Consider the following 24,204-nt stretch of genomic DNA (forward strand, 5'->3'; position numbering starts at 1 on the left):
ATATTTAAATAGAAAATATATTTCATGGGTTTTTGCTGTTCTCTGAGTCTGCAGTGTTATATTTTGAATGTGGTAAATATTGATTTTATACCCTTTGGAACTACTTATCTCTGGACCCTAGGTGCTGCCCTTGAGCATGGATTCACAGGTGGTAAATCACTAGAATTTTTGCTTAGCAATGAGAGAAGTCATTTCACATAGGTCTATCCTTGTTTGCCTTTGTATGTAGAATTCTTAGTAACACAGTATCCATTTTCTTAGCAAGGAAATTAGGCCTAGGATATATATTTGGAAAATTAGATTATAATTGGTTTTCAGTTAATCAGAGTTACTAATTCATGCTTCGGATTAACAATAGTATTAAAGATTATTTTTGGAAGTTGTGTGTATATTGTTTATTGTCTTTTTCTTGTCTGATTGAATGTCCATGTATTAAACTGTGGCTGTTGGTTGTGATCCTTTTCTAGAGGGCAGCGAGATGAACTGGACAATCACTATCAAGTGACTTTAGTGCTAGGATTCCAGTTATTTAATTAAAAGAACTAGGACTAGAATTATTACTCTTCATACATTCTTGCATCTGTTAGTGGTTAGTTCAGCCAACCTTGTTTTTCAGTGTTTAATGAATCGTCAGGGTAAGCTGTTCTGTAACATTCATTCATTCATCATTTCTTTCACAGTCAGACATCTTAAAACAGTTTTGACTCACATTGTTTTGACATCTTCATTTCCATTTGCCCTCAATATAATGCAATCTAGCTTTCACTTCAAGCACAGCGTTGCCGTTGCCAGGATCATCAATGACTTTTTGGCTTACATCTTCCCAGGTCTTACCTAATTTTGTCTTTCTGTACCATTTTATACTGACAGTAGTCTCCAAGTGTTCTCATCTCTTGGCGTATCACATATTCTTTTTTTTTTTTTGCGGTACACGGGCCTCTCACTGCTGTGGCCTCTCCCGTTGCGGAGCACAGGCTCCGGACGCGCAGGCCCAGCGGCCATGGCTCACAGGCTCAGCTGCTCCGCGGCATGTGGGATCCTCCCAGACCGGGGCACGAACCCGTGTCCCCTGCATCGGCAGGCGGACTCTCAACCCCTGTGCCACCAGGGAAGCCCCCATATCACATATTCTTAATTTTATTACTGTATTTGGCTGTCTCTTCTCTTTAATCTTTGTTGGCTTTCTTTCCTTTGTTCAGTATTGAGCTAATTTTTCAGAGTTCTGTCCTCAAACTTACTTCATTTTCACTTGATGCACTCTTCCCTGGCCTCTATAACTGTCTGTTTGCTGATGACTCCCAAATCTTTATCTCCAGCATTTGTCTTTCTTTAGCTCTAAATTCTTTTGTCTAACTGCTTACTAGATATTTCAGTTGGTAATTTCACAGACCCTTTAAAAACCCAGATGCATGTCTCTTACTGTATTCCTTTGTTTGCTTAATCTTGCCCGGTTACCCAAGACAGAAATTTAGGCATCCTTCTTGAAGACTTCCTCTCCATCATTTGCCACATGCAGGCAATCCAATACCAAGTCCTATTGCTTCTTACTTTTTGTTTTTCTTGTCTTATTGCTTTTATTGCCAGTATTTCTTGAATCACAAAGCCATATAAACAGGCAAGGTACGGTGGCAGGTGTTGTATTAGGGCTGTCTGCAGGAAGCCGCTATGGGAGTTGCTAGGTAGAGGGAGGGGGCACTTAACCAAGTCTTGAGATGTCAAAGCATACTTTCTAGAAGTTACCATCTGTAGAAAGAAAAATGTGTTGGCATTAACCTGGCCAAAGGGGCATGAGGCATTATCAGGGGAATGAGAAAGAGGGACTATTTCCAGGAAAGACTCCAGCATGAGCCAGAAATTATGTGGGCAACATTAAGATAAAGCTATAAAATCTAACACTGAAAAGGAGTTTAGGAAAAGCGGTTTAGCAAAGAAACTATTTTAGGTTAAAAAAAAAGAAGAGAAAACTAAAAGAGTCATGATCACTACATTCAAATAGAGGAAGGATCGTCTTTTGAAAATTGTCTGTTCTGTGATATCAGCAGAAGGGGAAGGTAAGACATATCACGAGGCACCTTTTTTTCCCCTCTTTAATGTAAAGAAGAAATTTTGGAATCTGACGCATTGAGAGGCAGTTCTTCATTGTGTCAGAGGTTCGTATAGAAATTGGGAAATACTTATCAAGTTTATTGTAGGTGGAATCATAATACTGATTATTATAACGATCACACTACTAATAATATAATTATGGTAAATCATTGTATTAACTGAATCATTATATAAACGTAGATGAGAGAGCCCTCTAAAGTCCACTGCAAACATCCTTTGCTATATTACTAAAGAACCTCAGAAACTTTATGGTTTACTGTTAAGCTTGAAAGTATTTGCAAGAATAGACTACTTAATAGACAAAGTCTAAACTTTCTTTTACACCTATTTTCTGAACAGGTATCATAAATGAAATTTATATATTTATTCTCAACTAAGATTATTAGCTTACGATTTCCTGAGAAATTGCCAGAAAAAGAATGACTTACTTTATTTTTATATTCCTTAAAGAGCATCTTGCAACATCCAGATTTGAGGCAGGGAGACATATAATCATGAGCACAGTTTATATTTATTTGTTCAAAGCTCTGGTCTCATGAAAATTGCTATATGAATACTTGTTTTAACAACTGTTATTATTAGGGGTTTGTATGAAAGTCTGCCAACATGGTCCCAATATTTATATTATAGATCAAAATGTTTTTAAAAGAGCTGCTTCTCCACTGTGATCTTTGTTGTTTTTGCAATCCAAAATGTACTGGAGTTATTTTCATTTAATGCAGTTGAAGTAGTTTGTATTGCCAGGTTTTTTTTCCCTTTTTTATTTAAAGACCAAAAGTTCTTGGACAAAGACTTTCTATTTCAGACTAATAAGTAAGTAAAGTAAAATAAGAGAATTTTTTTTCTGGAACAGAGGAGGGTGAATTAATAAAAATTACATCCTTAAATGTTAGTATCTTAGTGATCCTAACACATTCTCACCAATGATAATAACGCATTATTGAAATTTTTCTTTGGTCCTAAGGTAGTCCTAGCTTCTGGATATTATATGAAGTGATATAACAAAATACTAATTTTAGAGTTTGAGTTTGTCTTGCCTTCAGTAAATTCAATTAAGCAGAACTCAGTTCATAAGGAAAAAATACTCAAGATCTGAATAATATTTCCATGAATAAGGTAATTAATTTGTGATTGGTCCATTTTATGCTTTTAAGTTCACAGAAATCTTATTGCTCAGGAATCTTGACACAGGCAATGCAGGTGTTTACATGAATACAAAATTAGCAACTGTACTTAGCTGTAATTAAAATCTAGTACGGTATGTAAAACCTGTTTGCCTTTGACTGGAACTTATTCCAAGTTAATGAGATCTCAAACAAGGCATAGAGTGTATGTCCCTTTTTGAAAAGATGATATTTTCTTAATGAGTGTCTGTGTGTGGGTTAGCCAATTTTGACTTAGTTAAAAACCTGCAAAAGCATGGTTTGAACTTCTTTTTTAATCATAGCTAATTTTCCTTTAAATTTATACTACTTGTACAAATATCCTGTATTAGGGGCCAGGAAATTTCACAGGTGTGGATTTAATTTGTAGTGTGGGTCCACAGAGGTTTAAATATTGCATAAAGCTTCAGTTTTTTTTTCTTAGTTGGCCTAGTCATGTTTAGGGCTTCCTTCTAGTCATTTCTCTTTAACTTCCTGCTAATCTGATATCATTTTCGCCATAATCAATTTCTTTTTTTCATGCGATCTTTTGTTTTTTTAACCCTAATCCCAGGACGTAAAATATATTTTGAGGTATTTGGGAGGAATGGTTTTAAATTTCTGTGTTCTGTGTTTGCTTTCCTCCCTCTCAGACAAGTTGCGGTGCTTATGGCTCAATCCCAACTGTTTTATGAAGTAGTGACAGAAGGTCAGTTTAGAGATAAAATGTCACAAATCTACCCATTTCCTCCACTCTCTCAAGGAACTTCAGAACTTCCCATTTTCTTATCTTTTAACTGGAAATTATTTCTTTGTTTTTAGAAAAATTTAAAGACACTGATACAATATCCCCAACCCATAAAGAAGGAGATCTTTTTCTAATAGGGCAGTTGTTTATTCTGAGTATAAAGGGTAGTCACCTTTAGAATTAGGGGAATAAATATTGGTATGATTTTATGATACTGACTTCCCTGCATAAATTACATTGACAACTGTGTGATGTATTATGGGATGTGCTTCTTAAATAGATGTTCTGTAATCAAGAAAATTTTGACTCTGAGCCTAATTTGATAGTTTTTGCTCCTCAATTTACATAGACTAACTTTTGATTTCCCCATGGAGTCTGTCAGAACCCAAAGCACTCTTTTTCAGTAGCTCTTCCATCCAACATAATCATACAGCTTTAGTGAAGATCATAGCACATTGTCCTGGAAAATTTGTTGATGCATGGAGGTAAAGTATAAGGCAAAAGTTAAAGGTACTGTGTCATCAAAGACTCTTGTTTCTCTCAGAGAATGATGAGGTCTAGAAAGTAAAATGAGTTGTCACCATTTTAGAATTAGAGAGTTTCATGGAAGAAATGGGGAGGGGACTTTAAAAGTGGAAGTTTAAATTTTGATTTATCAGAAAGAACTGGAAAATAATGTGTTTTAAGGGAACTACCCAAGGTCTAGGTTCAAGTTAAAGTATTGCATGCAGGAAAAACAGGAAGAAAATGAGTTTAACTTTGTCCAGTGACGAGTAGGTTGAATTGGATAGTTTTCTTGGAAATATACAAGTTTCCATTTATTGTATAAATAACTGGGTTTTATTAAAGATTTATGTTAATTTTGCTGAAGCTGTCCTGAGACTGGATCAGAAATTGTACTGCTGTATACTTATACATACATGCATGTGTACACTTTTCAAAATTATGTTTTGCATGTCCTGTTGAGTTTCTAGTATCTATGGCTTGCCGTGTTTGTGGTTCAGTTAATTATTTTCATCATCTTCCTGAAAAGAGAAAAATCAGTAGGAAACTTTTCTCTTTAATATGGTGTCACATATGACTGTAATTTATTTTTACATTTGCATAAGAGGGATATATGTGAATAAATGCATGGCTCCATAATTGCTGAAGTAAATCAGTACCATGTAGGAAAAGCAAAACCCTATAGAACCATGTACAAAACTCAGCGTTTATTAAGAAAAAATTCCTAATCTTCATCCTTGTCAAATGACAAAAATAATACCATTTAGTAAGTTTGATGTCCTTTATTCAAGGGAAGCAGTCCATGGATTAGGGGAGTACAGTGCCTCACAAGCAACGGGGCGCTCTTCCTCAGGGATTTGTGGCAAAAGTGAGTTGTATTGCATTTAGAAGAGGCAGTGTGGAAACAAGGGCATGGTTAGCTAGGAGGTCGGGATTTTCTTATAAGGCTAAAAGGTCCCGTTTTCTAGAGGAAGGTAAGCTAGCTGTGGCTGATGGTGATTGGTGTATGCTGTTTCCTTTACGTGAGGTGTTCCCCATAAGTGCAGGCTGACTTAGGTTCAGATTCGTGACCTGGGTAGGGCCACTGGAGTGGCCTCCATTTTGCGGGTCCCAATATACGTATTATCTCTGTCATCCTCTTACGCTGTTTTAAATGAACTCTAAAATTAGTGTTGAAAATGTCTCTCTGACTAGTTCCAATGGCTGATGTTTATGTCATTTTCGATCCAGAGCTCCAAAATACAGAGTTTCATACATAGGTACAATAATGTTCTAAACTGAATTAGGCTTTTGGTATAAAATACCAGAGTATTCAGGGTATAATGACCGCTCATCTGAGTGATTAAGAATTAAAAGAAGAAAATTCATAACACATGTGATATGATTTAGTTTTATAAACTGTTAATATCCTAATAATAATTCTAAGAGCTTTAAAATAAAGAGAAAATTATGATAGCTAGGTATATGTTTAATTATGTATTTGATCATACATTTATTTTTAGAGGCCTAATTTATTTTTTTCCCTAGCAGTTTTTTAGTTATATTTTTCCATAGTGTTTTTTAAAAAAATAACTAGCATTTCATAACTCTTAGTTTATCAGACAAAACAGTTTTATCTCATTTCTAGTAAATAGTGATAATGAATTCAAATCTAGTTGGCATAGATTCTCTGAAGTCTTGGAAATATATCCATACTAGTGATTAAACTGAATTCTTATTCTCATGTAATTTTTTTTCTTGAGGACACTATAAAGAATCATTTTGTTTGTCCTAATTATTATGCATAATTTTGTTCATCTAGTGCAATAGAATTGTAGTTTAACTTAAATAAGTAGTTATAGAACTTAGATACTGTTTAATTATAAAGCATTTGGTTTGAAGATGTGTTTAAATTTAATGGCTCCAAAGACAACTTTTGTATTCCAACTTAGACCTTGCACCTAGTTCAATTTGAAAATAGAGAAAACACGAGGATTTATGTACATGACGCAAATATGATCCACGTGGTAGATGGTGCTTGGCAGTATTAACAAGGTAGTTAATACAAGTCAACAAGGTAGGTTGACCCTTGCTCTTTGATTAATAACAGGAGACAAAATATTAAGGCTTAGAGCAAATAAGTATGAATCTGAAGAAAATAAAATAAAATGAACCAGAGAAAGCAGCCTTAAAATTGGTAATTAACAAATTCGTGCTGAATAGAGGGGATGTTGGGGATTAAGGGAAAAAAAAATGGGGGGGAGGGAGACATGTAGAAAGCTGTGTTGGTCAGTGTTCTGAGCTGCTGGGAGCATGGTCCTGACTGGCAGCAAGTGGGAGATGCCCATAGGTTGACTGCTAGAGAGAGGAGGAGGGAGAAAGCACCTCTTTAAAAAAATGTATGTCAAACTGGTGTTCATTGGTCCATCACATTGAATCAACACACCTTTATTGAAAACATTATTTAGCACACGCTAGGGGGGCACATTTCTCTTATTCTTTGAACTTGAAAACCTTTTCTTGTTGATCTTTAATATGGCTCATTGAACAGATTCTGTTTTACCTGATTAAATAAATGGTAACAAGACTTAGGTCCACTTCTGTTTCACCGTACATACTTAACAGTTCACTTTGTCAAATTTCTGCCCCCTCTACAAGATTAAGAAAATTAGTGAAATGTAATTTATTCAGCTTGAAAAGTTACTGAGGCATATATTTTCCCACCTTCTTAACCATCATTTATTTGTTAGAAGCATTCCCTGAAGTGTATGATGAGTCAACATTTTTTTTTTTTTGGCCTAAGTCCAGTAAAATCAAAGCATTATTTAATTTAAAATGTTATAAATCATGTGCATGTTAATGTTCTCTTCTTAACATTTAATTGGAGATCTTTTTTCTCAGTTAGCTCACCAAAATGTTTCTAGGTTCCTCTGTGGCTCTCTGGTATTTGAACAGAGAGGCAACTAATTAGAATAATAGAACAGCATGATTGTCATTCCTGCATTTTTATAGGCTTTTTTAAAGGGATTTTTTTAAAGGAATCTGTGCCAAAAATGTATTATATTACTAAATATAAGATCCATACTCTTCCTTAAGGCACTTTTTCACCTCGTTATCTAGACACTCCTTCATTCTCTATCATAACACGAGTCAAGAAGTCAGTTGTTTTACCAAGTTAAAAAAAAAAAAACTCATGCATAAAAATTCAAACTGCTAAAACAAATAGATCAGGGGGTGGCTTTTAATTTGACAGAAGATCTTCTACATTACAAAAGAATTTCCTGAAGATTACGTTAAATAGACAACTCCCTTGGAGTGCTGAGAATCAAATCAAAGAATGTTCCAAGTTTTAAACATGTTCTTTTATGAGCACACCTGTTCCTAATATTCATGTGTAAATGGAAGCTATTTACATGTGTGTCCCAGTGTGAGGGGTAAGTGAAAACTGGTGAATTGCTAATGTTGGAAAAATAGTCAAGATGGTTTAGTCTACTCCTGCTATATACTATTTTACTCTTTGTGCAGCTAACCTCTCATCCTTTCATCTCACTCCCAGAGGAGTGGGTGGGATGGGAAGTGAAACCTCACTCTAAGAAGCATACTCTGTGGAAAGAGAGGAGATTAAATAACACTAAATTTGTTGGGGTTTTTTTCCTTCCTATTCTAGTTCTTAGTACCCTTAGATGGAAATAATCTATTTTTGTCACTCAAGGAAGTTTTTAGTACATTGATCTATTTAATTGGATCCTTAAAGCCCATAGGATTTATAGCAGTCATTTCTGTGAATTGTGAATCTGCTCACATTTGTTTTTCGTGAAATTGTGGAAGGATTTTCCGTGTATTTTCGTGGATAGCTCTGAATGTGAGCTCCTTCAAAGTAATACTTCCATGGCTTTTTTTTTTAATGGTACCTATTACCTGTACCTGGTACCTTGTACCTAGTACCACATGATAGTTGCCTGAATAAAGGACAAAATACATTGCAGTTGTTAGACTTTATTTTACCTCTGCTGTTTCACTTAATCTCAACACAAATCTATGCAGTTGCGTTATTATTAGAATACTCACCTTATATGGAAATAAGTGGACTTGAAGACAGCTGTTGCCCAGTGTCATACAGTGAGTTGATTTTAGACCTGCCATGTTGTCATTGACTCATGTACCATTCACTGGCTCTTCCTCCCATTCTCCCCTCAGTAATACAAATTAAAAAACTACAATCTTTTATTCTAATTATTGTGAAACTATACCAGTCATTCATTCATTCATTATTTTGCAGTTATAGTCCAATGTAAGTAGTTCACTATGACGATCCATTCCTCATTTGTTTGGAAAATTCACCAAGACCAGGAGGGAGAGACTTCAGATGGGCAGATACATACAATTTGGAGATAAGCTCTATTTTGTTTTAATGTTAAAATTTAACTTTTTATCCCGTTGCAGTATTTACTCAACTGTCAGTAAAATGACAAATCTTCTACCTCATTTCACAAGAGGACAGCACTTTCTTTTAAAATTTAAAGTATGACTCAAGAAATAAAGTCAAGTTAACTTTTTCTATCTTGAAGTTAAACTTGAGTGGTTTACGGAAGGACTAGCACCTCTCTTTCTTTGGGGAAATTTATGAGTCAGATAAGTACAGAATTTTGGAGTAACTTCAGATCCTTTCTGAAAATGGAAAGAGGGATTAAAGCAACCCCTAGAATTTTTTACTTGAAAGTTGAATTAGATGAACTCCTTTAGTAACTTTGTAATTGTATAAGAGTCTACCAAGATCATGACTTTCTCTTCAATTATAAAATCACATTAAGGGTGTATCATTTTAGTAGATTCTAATTGTTTTACTCTTGTCAATCAGAAACTATTTATTGAACAATGGCGGTATGTTAAGCAGTCTACAGGTCACTTGAGGCACAAATTAACTTTTTCTCCTTCTCTCAAAGAGCTTACTCCCTAATGAGGTGAAAGGAAAGGTAAAACAAATTCACAAAATAACCTCTAAACAAAACAAGCTATGTGTAAGTAAAGTACAGGGCAATAGTGCAGCATAATGGAGACAGCCAATGTGGAAAGGAAGTTATTGAGTTAAAGCTATAGTACAGGCCTTTGAGTAGAGGGTGGAAATTGAATTGGAACTTGATGGCTGGATAAAATTTGGACAGATAGCAAAAAAGGAGGCTATTATTTAAGAGAAAAGAATCCTATCAACAGAGAAAAAGGCAAGTATGTATTAGAGAAAGTTAGAAAAGCACACCCTTGAGAATATTGTGAGGAAATAACACCTGGAATGTATAGCAAGGCCACTAGCCACATGTGACTATTTACAGTTAAATCAAAATTAACTAAAATTACACAAAATCAAAATGTAGTTCCTCAGTCACACTAGCCACATTTCAAGTATTTGATAGCCATACTACTCTTTTGGACATCAGGAATAGAGAATATTTCCACCATTGCAGAAAGTTCTATTGAACAGTGCTACATTACAGTTTAGATATTTTGGGGTTGGGATTTGGAGAGCCATTAAATAAAGATAGAAGGGCTGATATGATAGTATCAAGAACTTTTGGTAAAAGTGGCAGTATGTTTTAAAAAAATGAGATCAATTTTATTATTTGGCTTTCTTGTTAATTATAAAGGCATCTCAGAAGCAATATTCCAAAAAGATTTTGTGCAGTAGCAACATCACTTGGGTATTTGTTTAGCCTCCCAAGGTTATAATTTTGATGCCAGGACTCCTTTTATAAGCATAAATACTTGATTCGGTGTTGTGCTTTCAAAGGCTCTATTACTACAATCGTCTCGTAGTTTTATTTTAAAGTTAAAACACCTGCCAGATCAAATTTTGGGTTTAAATTGTGCTCTAAACCCTTGGCTTGACAATATTTAACATGGAGCTAGAGATTATAAACCTCCTTCAACTATTTGATATAGCCTTAAACAAGAAGTTGCCAGATCTTGGTATCCCAATGTTGCTTGACCTGTACTGGTCCATTTCCTGCAGTATTTTGTTAGAACATCAAGGATGCCTTCTCCAGACACAACAAGCAGGGCAGGGTCCACGGTCTTTTCTCTCTCACTGCTGTGACTTAGATCCATGAAAGAAATTGCTGTTTGTATTTGCAGCATCTCTTAAACCATTAGTGAACCCTGATACTCAAGTCTCTCTGCCAACCTACTAGGTAGGATCACTTAGCCCAGTTTGAAAGATGAAGCCATTCTTCAGTTGCCTTGAACAAATCAGGCTAGATCTTTTTTGGGTGTATATCAATGGGTTTTATAAGCCTTCCCCAATTTTTTGTGCCATTAGAATATCACAGTATTAGATGACAATAGGAGTACTGGTTTCCTTAGGAAGAGAATAGCTTGAATTGTATAATGCTTATTTAGACACAAAGTTATTACTTAAATAAGCTGGAGTTACTAGTTATAGAGTAACTTATGAGAACAAAAAGACTTTGTCTCTGTCTCTTTTAGAAAAGTTTACCATTGACCAGCCCATTGCTGCTGAAGGCTTGTTTCTATTGAGGGCTGATTTGCTAGAATGTCAGACCATCTGGCACCTCAAAGCTTCTGAAGCTTTCAGAGACAAAAATGATTGTCTCCGGTGGCATTTACTTTCAGATCTATTGAGGCCACCATTTTTTAATAGCTATCTACCTAGAAAGATAAATGTGTTTTCCTTGGGAATTTTCCATCTATTTCTTGACTTAATTTTGTGTGGAAAACGCACCATGTGCCCACAGTAAAATGTTCACACAGTAGAAAAGACAAAAGAAAGGGTCCCATTCTAGGCACTGGTATTTCCAATCCTTCTCTCAGAGGTAACCGTCATTGCTATTTTCTTATCTCAGTCCAGAAATATTGTCTGTATGTCATATATTGTACCTTTACATAACTACATCAGTCTCAATATATATATATGTATACACACACACACACACACACATATATTAGAGATTACTTCTTATCAGCACATAACTACCATCACCCTCTTTCCCATAGCTGTACAGCATTCCTTTGTGGGACTCCATCATAATTTATTTACATGGTTACCTACTGATGGACATTTAGATTGTTTTCAACTTTTTGCTACGTCAGATATGACTTACTGAGCATCCTTGTACATATGTGTGTACGCATGCTTGCAAATTAAATTCCTAGAGATAGAATTTCTGACTCAAAGTTTATATGCATTTTACTGTTTGATGAATATTGCTAAATGATCCCCAGCCCCAAGTTAGGCGGATTTTTAAAAGTCAACTCTGCTGCTGTTAATAATCTCCAGGAAATGTAATGGCTTAAGTTAATGCTATCAAACATAGGAATTCCTCATTCTCTAGTCAGCCTACAGATTTTATTATGAGCTGCATAATGCGTTGTCTGGGTTCACTGTCTATAGAGTACTTTTTTGAAACTTTTTGGGACAGAAACAAAGACATAATGGAGAACTCTGTTGCTTAGTGTAAATATATGAGGGAATGGAGATAAAGGTACAGAAAGTAAATAAAATTAAAGATTCTCGGGGGGAACAAAGGATGATTATACTCTATGACTTTGAGGGGAGCCATATTTGTAAGTATAAATGGTTCATGTGATAAGTGTATTGACTGGTTATTGTTGAGACCAGTGAGGGTGAATCACGGTTAAGGAGTCGAAGTAGGTTTGGGGTGTGATTTTGCAGAGAATTCCAAGTGGGATGCTAAGAGGGAAGATGGCAGGAACATGGATCAGAGTTGAAGCAGTAACTCAGCTCTGAATTGATTGGCCTGCAAGCATCACAAAAGCCCTGCTTGTTTTATTATACACGTAAGCATAGCTGACCTCACTGAGTAAGTCTGAACTTCTTCGGGGTTCACTGAATGTCCAGTTTTTTAAATACATATTCAGATTGTAGAAACACTCCCTCCTGGGAAGAGTACCAATGTGTTACTTAGGAGTGAAAACAGCACCTTCAGTTTTGATTTATCTTGACACATTCATTGTTATTAATAAAATTTGTATTTCAATTTTGGCTTTAATTTTCTCAATCTGGGGAGCTGAGGAAAGTTGGAAAACCCTTAGAAAATCTTTAAGGACCTTCTCCAAAGCCCTGTGCAATTTGGTTGCGTATCCCACAGGCTTGTGCTGTCAGTACACATCTGGAATTGTGAGGCTCGGCTGTATGAGATGGTTTCAGTCTTGTCTGATGCTGCATATTTTTAGGAAGGATATGGTTTTGAAACATTAACATATCTTGGCATTATTTTTAGTCACCTAATAAAGTGCTGTCTGAATCATTAAATATTTAGAAGGTTGCTCAAGGCTGACCCCTGCACCTGCTTGGCTAATTCAGAAGCAGATCAGCTGGCATTTTTCCTCCTCAATCCCCACCGCACCCATCCACTCCCCTTAAGGAAAACAAGCTCTTTGTGCCTTTAAAAATGTCTAGTAGAGTCTTCTGACTGTAGGTTATGGAAATACTTATAGAATCTTTTTCTTATGAATTATAATTTTTATTTCCCAATTGCTACCTGCATAATTATCAGAAGAGATGACATTATTGAAGAGATGAACATTAAAAATAACTCCTTGGGTACAAAGCATATTGCCTGAACTTCCTGGGATAAAAGGAGAGTTCCGCCTTTCATCAGGGGGCTCAGGCCTCCATTTTAGATTGAACCTTCTGCCCTTTAGGGCTGTATATTAACTTAAATAGCTACCAGCTGACAGACTTGGTTGCTGGCTGATGTTAACTAGAAAGCTGTAATGTAGTCTCCCCTTAATAGAACCACAGTGGCAGTAGACAATGAATTGAAATCTCAGATCATGATTGGGGTGTAGAGTCTATGTTGGTTTGAAAATAAACCCCAAGTTAGGAAAGTTATGAAAAAGATAATTGTGTATATTCCTTTCAAAGCCATTATAATCTGGATCTTTCCTTAAGTCTGAATGGGTTTATAATAAGTAAACTTTTCTACCCATGCCTGAAGCTCTTCGTTTTGAATAAAGCCATGATGTACTGATTTATTTGTAGTCACCTATTGACCTCCATATGCTTTGTTTTAGAGGCTCCCAAGAAGCCTTTCTTTTCTTTTTGTTCTTTATCTTGACCAATATAAAGAGAAACCTGTTAGGTTTTGCATAGAAAACATACTTTGTCGTTACAGTGTTTATAAATGTGAAGTTTATGTTTAGTGAGAAGGGTACTTTAGGATCTACTATATGGGTAAGGCATAAATTGTTTTCCAGCAAAGCATTTAGACTTCTCTTTTTGCTTATATTTGACTGAACCCTAAAGAATGTCTTCTTGCCTTGATGAAATTGCTAAATAGTAAGTCGTCTTTTAACAAATTAAATGAAATAGAGTTTTTAAGTGTAAAAAGATTTTAAATTAGCCTAGCCTTTGAAAGTTTTTGCCAAAGCCGTATGTACATTTAGGTCTCTTCATTTTGGCAGTGGAATGTGGTTTTTATTAAGTAATTTAGGTTTAGATTTTACTGATTCCTTTATTGAGTTTTCCTGTGCTTCTCTCTGGTTCTGTAACCTCTTTCTCATGGAACTGTGTTGTCTATGTTTGAGGCATGGCTTATTTAACTGGAGAATCTTAGGATAGTCAGTGTTTGTTGATCTGCTGCAAACAGGTTGATAGTATTATATTATGTTTATTCCACTTCTCGAAGGTTTAGTGCACAATTTATTTGCACACTAGTTTAGACTGGCAAAATGTCAGCTACTTCAAATTTCATCATCCAATTTACTAAGTCTCTCTAGTGATGCACTGCTTTCATTGGGGGCCTGTATTTTTTGTTTTAATGATTACAGGATTACAGGAGATAATTTATCGAAGAGGTACTTGGTTTGAGAAAGAGAAAGGGCTATGGAGATGTAAGGAATATTACCAAGAGGTTATTTTGTATACAGAGTTTAAACTGAGAAAGTATTCCTATTTATAGATAGCAAACATAAATACATAATAAAATGTGCTCACAGTTATCAAAACAATTCACATTTACATTTTACAAGTCTTTCTTCTAATGTGTCACTCAGTTATCAAAGAGCACAGTACTTTTGAATAATATATTAAACGTTTAGCTATTTGAATTTTATGGAATATCTTTGGACTTTTACATAAATAAGTTGTCTATTGTTAATGTCAGTTATACCTCAATTTTAAAAAATAACACTTTTAGTTGCTTTCCAGTGTTTTAGTGAGGATATAGTTACCCTCTTATTAAAATTAGGTGAGCATTTAAAAATTTTTTCTTTGGAATGGTTCCATGTGGATCCACTGAGTATTTTCCTCCTGAAAAGGGCGTCATCATAGCTAGGTTCATCTGTATCTTCCTAATGTTTGATATTTTATAACTGTGAGTAGGGAGCTTTATTTAAGTATTCCCCTTTCTCCCCAAGCAGAGGATGTCAGTTCTGAGAATGGGTATCGAGCATTTGCAGGCAGGCGAGTGGCTGGCAGAGGCTCTGGCTTCTGGACACTCCACTCTAGAATTCATGTGAGAACATGCTTTTCCTCTCTTTCCTTATGCTGTCTTGATCTCTTCTAAGACTGAAGTGCCAATCATGCTGATAAAGTTTCCCCTGCTCTTGTCTTTTGGGAAGATTCCCTAATACACTGCTTCTTTTCCCTGATAGATTCGCCTTGTCTAAGGATACAAGATATTCGGGGCTCTAATGATACCCTTCGTGTCTTGGTATAAAAACCCTCTATACATAAGACTGTTTTTAAGAGAAAGACTGTGGTATTCTCTGTTGTTACAGACAGTTTTTATTTAATTCACTCTTCTGATATGTGCATGGGGGGTTGCATGTTTGCACATGTCTCTGATCACAGTCATCCAGCGCCCTGGGTGGTAGTTGGAAGTTTGCCCAGCTGAGAAAGATTGTTCTTTTTCTCTCTCTCATTTATTTTTTTGTGATGGTGGTGCTGGAGGTGGTATTGGTGCTGGTGGTTCCTTTTGTCTTGTATTTATGTAAAAAGTTTATTTGTTGCTGCTGAAAGATCTCAGCATGTGGCCCGAGAGCCTTCACTGATCTGGGTTAGCCTGGTCAATTTCTGTATAGTTTCTTCTCTCTGTTTCTGATGATCCGTCTTCATGCTGATGTCAGTGCTTTCTTTCTGAATACAAACTGCACAGATTAATTTTATTTATAAATTTCTGGACAATCAGTTTACCAAACTTGTTTTTGAAATTAGTGTCTATCTATAAATCTGAATTGGGCACTTTGAGGTGAAACACATTCTGGTAAAAATCTCATAAAGCCAGCTTGCCTCTGGAGACATCTTGGTTTTTATGAATAAATGATGAAAATATTTATGAAAGCTTGTTAAATTTTGTACAGATCCGCATATGTAAAACACATGCTATTTAAATACTGATATGAATAAGTTGAGAATGACATGGAAAGAAAAATGGTTTGCAAATCCAAAAAATAGTAACTACATTGTATACTGTTAGCTGATAGCATTTTGCTTTTTCCTGTTGTTAATAGAATCTCTTTCTCCATATGAGTGCTAACAATTTTGATATTTAAGTAATTCAAATAACCTTTTAGGAGATACACATTCTAATATCAGGGCTATTTTTTAATTTTTTATTTATTTATTTTTTTTATCAGGGTTATTTTTTCCTTTCCTCTATGCCCTGATGCAAAAAAACAAACTTAGTTATATTAAGATTAACATCATTCCATTTGTGAGAGTGTCACTTTTATGAGCATTACATATTTATGATGAAATTCTGCACACAACTAGAGAAATATGTTTCATATGAACATATCTGTCATACTTTTATTGTTATACTAAATAACTATATAATGCAAAAACAAAATCACATTTTTGCCTTGGAATGATGTCCATAGTAGCAGTGCAAATGTCCATAATAGCAGTGGATTCAACATTTTCTTTGAAAGCATTTAAGCTCTTAACACTTTGTAGAAGATAGTGTTTCTCTCGGTGCCAGTAATAATTTAATATCAAAATGGAGGGCACATTTAAAAATAACTGGTTATTACTCACATTTTGAGTAGTTTCTCTTATTAAGTTTTATTTTGGAAACAAGTATATTCCCCACATGAAAACAGTCAACGAGATTTAAAAAAAGCAACTTTCCTTTCCCATCCACTTTACTGTCAAAACCTTTTTAGAAATAATACAATTGACCACACATGTTTTGTTTGATGATTTGTATTGTTCTGTGCACCCCACCCCTTTTATTTTCTTGGGTGGGCTCCAAAGTGGAATATGGATCCTGTGATCATTCAGGATTGAGATAATTTGAGAGATACTGTACTGCAGTTTGGGGCGGGGAGGCCTCCAGGAAGTGGGAGTGAGCTTCACTTTAAACTGTGTGTGAGGGGTGGTGGAAGGGAGGATGCTGATTAAAATAATAAACAACTGCTGGAAAGAGAAGTGGATTACCACACTCCTGTCAGACCGGCGAGCCAAAGTGATGAGGCGCCCTCCCTGCCGCAAACGCTGCAAAGGGGACCATGAGACCTGCGGCTTAAACTTTTCTCCCGGTGGCTAGAACAGCTTTTTAAATAACTTAGCTCTGTTGCACTGACACAGCATCCCTCAGGCATAGCTTGATTTAGGGAAATGGATTGAAACTCGCTTGGTGGTTACCATAGCAACGCAGGCTGCCAGTGTCTGGGAGAGTGCAAACCGGTGGTCTCTTGTCCCATGTTTGGGTGTTTCTTCAGACAAGAGTGCCCTCCTTGCTGTTCGAACTCTACATAAGTCATGCTTTTTGAAAACTGGCTCCTTACCCAGGATTTTTTTTTTCTTTTTCTTCTTGAAACTAGTCTGAATGGAGGAAGTTGGTAATACTTGGCTCTTTTTTTTTCTTTCTTTTTTTTTTTTTGCCTTCTCTCATGCAAGTTTCCAGGATATAGCTTCTTTTTTGCTTTGTGTAATTGAGAACAAACTCTGAGCTTGGGGCCCAGGAGAGAACAGTTGTGGGCTGCAGGTCATTAGTGAGGTGAACAGAAGGGAATCCTGGGCTTTCCAGAGAAAAAGGAGACCATGCCAGCCTCGTGGAACGCGGCTACCAGAGAACATACAAGCAGGTCTATTCCTTGCGAACTCTGAAGTCCATGAAATCCTGGACCCACGGTGGGGTGGCTAAAATGTCCCAGCGCAAGCTGCTGCTGCTCATGGACCATAGCTCAAGGGCAAGGCTTGTAAAGGATTTTACAAAGGATTTTAAAGTATAGCCAGAAAAGATACGGTTTTTAGAAGTTAAACGCTGTTGTCTGAAGGAAGTTTGCCGGAAAGATGTAGGCTTCAAGGGCTACTGGACGATGATTGGTCTGAACTTCAGCTTACGGGAATTGCTGACAAAATTTGAAAAGGTATGCAGAAAGCAGACTTCATCAATGTACTTTTTTCTTTCTTCCTTTTCTTGTCTTTTTTTTTTTTTACTATGCATTTAGATGGCGGATAGTCTATTGATTCTGATTATTTAATATAACTTCTAAGGCATTTGATTTGATATCCTCTTAAAAAAATTTTTTTTCAACTAAAGATCAAGTTAGCAATCTTGCCTTTGGTCAGGAGGGCTTCTCATGATGCCTGTCAGTTTTAGAATTTCACATCAGAAGAGATCCTTTGTACTCAAGTCAGCTGGTAATTTAATTGAAAGTTATTTTGGAAAAAAAACAAAAAACATAAAAACAACCAGCAACAACTCTGGGTTTTCATGCCAAAGTCTGACTTCATCAGGCCTGGGTTCTGTTTTCCATACCCCTCAGGTTTATCTCCCTGCAGTGGCCGAGCACTGACTTTCCCAGCCTCCTTTCTGAAGATTCAGTTCTGAGAGTCAGGAGAGGATGCCTCATAGTGACGATGGCACATCTGACCTCAGACTTCTCCTCTTTCTTTCTGGTTCTGTCTGTCTTAAATGTAGAGTGCTTGTGTGCACTGTGGAGCTTTAATGCTTGGATCATTATTTTTGCATTTAGTTCTTTTTTCCATGGGAAAGTTCTTGGCACACTCTAGGACTGAGTCTAGCCCGCCAAAGGCTACCTTACGTTTACAGTTAAACAAAACAAAACGTCCATGTGCTGCTCATGGGCTTCTGCCTTCCATAGCCTTTGGATGCCAAACACCTATGTTCTTTCAACTTCCCATCTTTAAAGAAAAGGAAAGGGATGAAGTACTCTCTGTGCATAAATCAATTACTTATCATTATTGTTAAAGATGTACTCTGTGGCTGTCACCACGAATACCCTATGGTTCATTGCAAGTATAAATATAAGCAAGACTGTACTGAGCCATTTACAGAATAATGCGCTTTTTCTTACAAAACCACAATTGCCCGGGGAAAAAGGCATAAAACCGTGTCACTTGAAAAGTTTGAAAGCTTTTCCAAAACAATTGCAGTCATTGCTTGCCTCCTGATGGTAGAAACAGTGCAGTGGGAAGAGGGTGGAGAAAAAAGAATTCGCTTCTCCTGGTTGAATGCTCCCTCCTATCCGGTTCTCTCCCCGCACCCCAACTGTCATAGTAAGGACTGTAACACAGGGTTCACTTTGACCTCTCCCTTTAATATGTTATTAAGCACCTACATTCCTGAGGGTAAAGGATGGTTCCTGGTCAACTTGCTCACCGTTTAGAAGGGGTGGAGGAGGTTAGAGAAACTTTCTTTATGGCAGCTGGTAACAGCAGGTGACAAACTTTATGACCAGTCTGTTAGCTTGGTTTGCATAGATTTGTCTGTTTCTTCCTAAAAAGGTATATAGGGCATACGTTACATGAATAATTCATTACTTAGACCCCCTGAGAGGCCGTAATTGTGGTCAGTAGCTGGCCTTTTGTATTGTAATTGCTGCTATTGGTCTTGAAAGCCTAGGTCTGATACCAGAGGTTAGTAACCTGCCTCAGCTTTTTGGCTATTTTATTGACAAAGTTACCAGTTCTGGTCATATTAGTTTCCTCCTTTAATTCCGAAACCTTAGTATCTGCATATTTCTTATTTTTTCTTTTAGTAGTTAAATTGACAGTAAAAGAAGCCTACAGGCCTAGTCCTGTCAAAAGCTTGATTTGGGATTTTTTTTTTTTTTTGAGACAAAGGGCAAATTCAGAGAAACAATCTTGCTGCCATTCAGAGTCTGAAGTTCTCCATATATGTTTATTTTTGTGTTAGACGCCTTTATAAAAATAAATGTGAAAGTTAATCTCCTTGCCATATTTCATTTGTAGGAAGTTGTCATACATGAATGTATTTTTCTCCAACTCAATTAAAAAAAAATCCTTTGTGTATTTTCACAAAAGCTGTCTCATATATTTAGCCTATGCTACATTGATTCATTGCCAGGAAAACTGTATTATGGAAAGGTACCACTACCTCACACCTCAAATACAACTACCTTCCCCCAACTCTGAAAGCAAAAATGCCAGTTCTAGGGAATGACCAAGGCTTACTGCTCCAATGCAAAAGCCACATGATACCTTTGGAAGCTAACGGTCTTCCCATAGTCCCTTTATTTTCAGTTTCCTTAGTCTTATCTTTTCCTCAATATTAGTGATCTGCTTCTAGAGCAGATCACACGGTGATTTAACACTTGGTGATTTAACACTTTTCTTATCAGTAATTATAATAGTTCAAGCTGATGTTTAAGTTCCCAGAGCAAAAGGTGTTTTGCTGGAGTCCTGAAACCATTTCAGGCTTTAAGAAAACTAGAGTACGAGGTTGGGATAGTCGTGGGTCTTCCAATAATGTTAATCTGAAAAGTTGAAGACTGGTCAGATAACTGAAATTTCCAGATGACAGCAGACCTTCAGCGTAACTTCAAGACAGCAGTTTGTTTGTGAGATAAATTGAAAGGGGATATCTAGTTGATAGTTTTTGAATTTTAAAGAAATCTAGTGGTTTGTGACTTATATTTGGGTATCTGTTCATACATGGATGTTCGGCATATCGTTGGGGTCTGTAATCTGGTTATCTAGTCCCAAAATGTGTGATGCTAGAATTGTGGTTTTCCAGCATTAGCAGGATGGGCAAATTGCACCTGGGACTCAGAGTTCCTGGGGATCCAGGGGACCAGAAACATTCTCTACTGTTTCCTCAAGGTGACAGCTCACCAAGGATCAGGAAGCCCTGATTGAAGGGAACCACGTGTTCCCCAGAGTGGTCTTAAAGAGGAGATTGAAACAGGAACTTCTCGCCAAGAGAGGATGACCTTATGGCAAAAAGTGCCAGGCAGCAAGCAGATCCTAATTACCCAGCCAGGTGATGAGGGGAGAGCAGTTGTGACCAGGGTGACTCTACAGAGACTTCAGACTCACAGTTGACTTGACACAGAAAGCTGATCCACCAAAATACCTTTCTGAAATGCAGCCTATGAGTTGGTTTTAATGCCACCTTGATTTTAATGAATTGATTTTCTCCTTGAAAGTACTTCATAATGGAAGTATCTGATGGACTCAGTGGCTGTTAATATATTGGTATACTTGGCCATCTGCACTGTGTACTGTCTGTTCCATTTATTTAGTAGTCACAGAGGATAGAATAATGGACAATTTTAGCTTAGTGACATTTTGAGTGACTGTTGTCTTTTATTAATTTACGCAGTTCTGCTACTAGATGATTAATGGTAGTTCTCTAAGGGTGTGTGTGTGTTTGTGAGAGAGAGAGAGAGAGAGACAGAGAGAGAGAGACAGAGAGAAAGACGGAGTCTGAGTAGCACCACTCTCTTGGTGAATCCTTTGGGAAAGATGCTTCCCATGGTGACAACACAGAGAGAAACGGCTCAATGCTAAATTTCCTTTATGATATTGACATCCTTTAGGATGACCAATATTTAAAATTATAATTTGAAGCTATATTTTGCTGCTCAATTTGCAATATCTAATTTTTAAAAATTTTATCCTGGAAAGACACGGTCAACTTCCAATTTCAAGGTCTACTCTTGCTTTAATATTTAGTAAATATTTATGAAGTACACAGTATGTACCAGACACTGGGCTGAATTCAAGGATGGCATGGATAACAGGGTATACCTCCACTCTTTGAGTTTACAGCCTAGTAGGAGGATACAGACCTTAAACACGTCTGTATTCTGTAAGCCTGTGACTGAGCAAAAGGAGGTAGCTGTAAGAGCGACAGGTAGACATAATCTAACCTGAGTGCAGTCAAGTTTCTCCTGGAGAAATGATATTTAAACTGGGACTTAAGATGACTTTAAAATTAAGGAAGGAACTGAGATTGTGGGCTTACATGTGGGAGATGTGTGTTGGGGAAGAAAATGAGAGCTTTCTGGGCAATAGGAACTGCTTTTTCACAGGTCAAAAGTTGAAGAGTTGGGGTGCCTGAGAACTGTTGTTTAAAACATTTAAAATACAAAAACCTTTGACTGCGTTTTCAGACTTGTTCGGTTTCATTTATACAATCTGATTTTAGGAATTAGGGTAGGGCAATAGTTTGATAACTTGAAAATATTTGTTAATAACTGTTCTTAAACTCATGTTCATGTGCAGATCAAACCTGCTTATATAAAGTGCACCTCAGAAGGAAAGCCACTGTATTTTAACTCACTAGGATGTTAGTATGTTTTAGTAACAATTGGTATAGAGTCAAGGATTTTGAACATTTTACTTTGTTGTGAAAAATATTTTTCTTAATAGCAGTGTTTGCTATGTTGGAATTTAAAATGTACTTTGTTTCTTTATTTTTTATCATTTCAAGTTGGCTTGTTCAAATTATCTTGAAAGTGCAGTTAATTGTAAATTTGTTCCACTTAGTAATTTAACTTTTTTCCTACTCTATTGTCTAACATATATTTATAATCACAGATAATGGGAAAAGAACATTACTGGCATTGATTTCTTACTTTTTTTTGTTTTTTGGTTTTTTTTTTGGCTGCGTTGAGTCTTGGTTGCTGAGCACGGGTTTTCTCTAGTTGCAGCGAGCGGGAGCTACTCTTCGTTGCGGTGCGCGGGCTTCTCATTGCAGTGGCTTCTCTTGTCGCAGAGCACGGGCTCTAGGCACGCGAGTTTCAGTAGTTGTGGCACGCGGGCTCAGTAGTTGTGGCTCGTGGGCTCTAGAGCGCAGAATCAGTAGTTGTGGCGCACGGGCTTAGTTACTCTGGAGCATGTGGGATCTTCCCAGACCAGGGCTCGAACCCGTGTTCCCTGCATTGGCAGGAGGATTCTTAACCACTGCGCCACCAGGGGAGTCCGATTTCTTACTTTTTAAATGCTGCTGTCGACCAGGTGATACCACTCTTTTATCTGTCAAAATGTGATTCCATAATTATTAATAGAGTGGTTAAAATTTATGAGATTAGTTGTTGAAAGAAAATATAATTTATAAATAATTGAACAATTTGTTGACATCAGCAAGTTAATTGTAATAATTGATCAGTTAATTGCAATCACTCACTGTCCCAGAAGTCTCACAAACTGTCTCAAAGCATATTTACATAGCACATAATGACCTTTGAGGATATTATTAGGTTGTATTTTTTTTAGGTGATACCTAACTATTTTTTAAAAGGTATGATCCCTCATTTTCTAAACCTGAAACTCAGGCAGTGATCCTACTGAGCTCTTGACCGTCAATCCTAAACTGTCTCTGAATTCCGGTCTCACTTTTGAAAGGAACAGTGGATTTCTTTTCCCCTAATGGTTAACTTTGTTGATTTAGCCTGAGCCTTGGGATATAGTTGGGAAGTTGTTGCTAACCTCACTTCTTCACCTTCGCAGAAAAGGGGTCAGGATTCCTTCAGAGAAAACACTTATGTGGCCATGTAGGGTTAGGTAAATATGCCGTGCAAAAATAAACCAAAATTATGTCAGCAAGGCCCAAAGAGGATGAATCTATTCTAATACCAACTTAGTTGTTGAAGACTTCTTAGTGGTACTATTCTAAATCTCTGTTTCTTATAAGAGGGTTCAAACAGTTCTGTTTATAATAATCTAAGGCAATTTTTTTTTTTGGAGTTCGCTGGCCTCTCACTGTTGTGGCCTCTCCCGTTGCGGAGCACAGGCTCCAGACGCGCAGGCTCAGCGGCCATGGCTCACGGGCCCAGCTGCTCCGCGGCATGTGGGATCCTCCCGGACTGGGGCATGAACCCGTGTCCCCTGCATCGGCAGGCGGACTCTCAACCACTGCACCACCAGGGAAGCCCTAAGGAAATATTTTTGCTTACACAGCCGCAGCCACTACTTGATTATAGAACATTATAAAGAAATAAAATGTATGTGATTTACATTATAAAGCGTTTGCATATAATATCTCTATGGGTTATATCATTGAAGAAATGTCCAGTTAGGGCAAAACTGGTATTAAAATATCAATTATTAAATAAGTAAATGAATAAATGTTTTGCTTTATTTGTGCAGTTTATTTTGACCTGGATAGTGGGTGTTGTATAAAAAAAGACTAATTGTTGATCAGTGAACCTCTGTGAGCTTTTGTAGCTGTCTTCTGCAAGGTTCTTCTGAAAGTGTGCATCTTAGGCTTTTGATGGTATTTTACTTAGAGAAAAATACGTAGTCTCTTTATTCTAACCCCTAGCTTTTCTTAACCTTCTACATTATGCTTACATTGTTTGAAAGTACACTGCAAGGCTTTCGAGTGAATTCTTAAAGTATTTCTTCTGTTTTCAAATGTTAGTTTAGCTGCTTGAATACTTTGCTGGGATCCCTCTTTGCACATGACTGCCTTATGTTAAATGGTTGGAAGAGCATTGCTTTGTGCTTCTAGATGGATTACATTCCCATAA

The 24,204-nt window shown here is 36.8% G+C and overlaps 1 protein-coding gene across 11 annotated transcripts in view; it reads left to right on the plus strand.

Moving 5' to 3' along the window:
- UTRN (utrophin) overlaps positions 1 to 24,204 on the plus strand; it is a 505,655-nt gene that overhangs the window by 318,570 nt on the left and 162,881 nt on the right. The window contains exon 1 of one of the 11 annotated variants that reach the window (XM_029224156.1): positions 17,700 to 17,829. The exons of the other annotated variants lie outside the window; for them this stretch is intronic. Within the exon in view, the coding sequence (XP_029079989.1) occupies positions 17,779 to 17,829 (51 nt within the window). The 5' untranslated portion in view covers positions 17,700 to 17,778. Of the gene's footprint in view, positions 1 to 17,699; positions 17,830 to 24,204 lie in introns of those variants that run through there. 11 annotated transcript variants of the gene reach the window in all.

Source organism: Monodon monoceros, unplaced genomic scaffold (genome assembly GCF_005190385.1).
Source record: "Monodon monoceros isolate NGI ecotype Baffin Bay Population unplaced genomic scaffold, NGI_Narwhal_1 Super_Scaffold_15, whole genome shotgun sequence".
Classification (NCBI taxonomy): Eukaryota; Metazoa; Chordata; class Mammalia; order Artiodactyla; family Monodontidae; genus Monodon; species Monodon monoceros.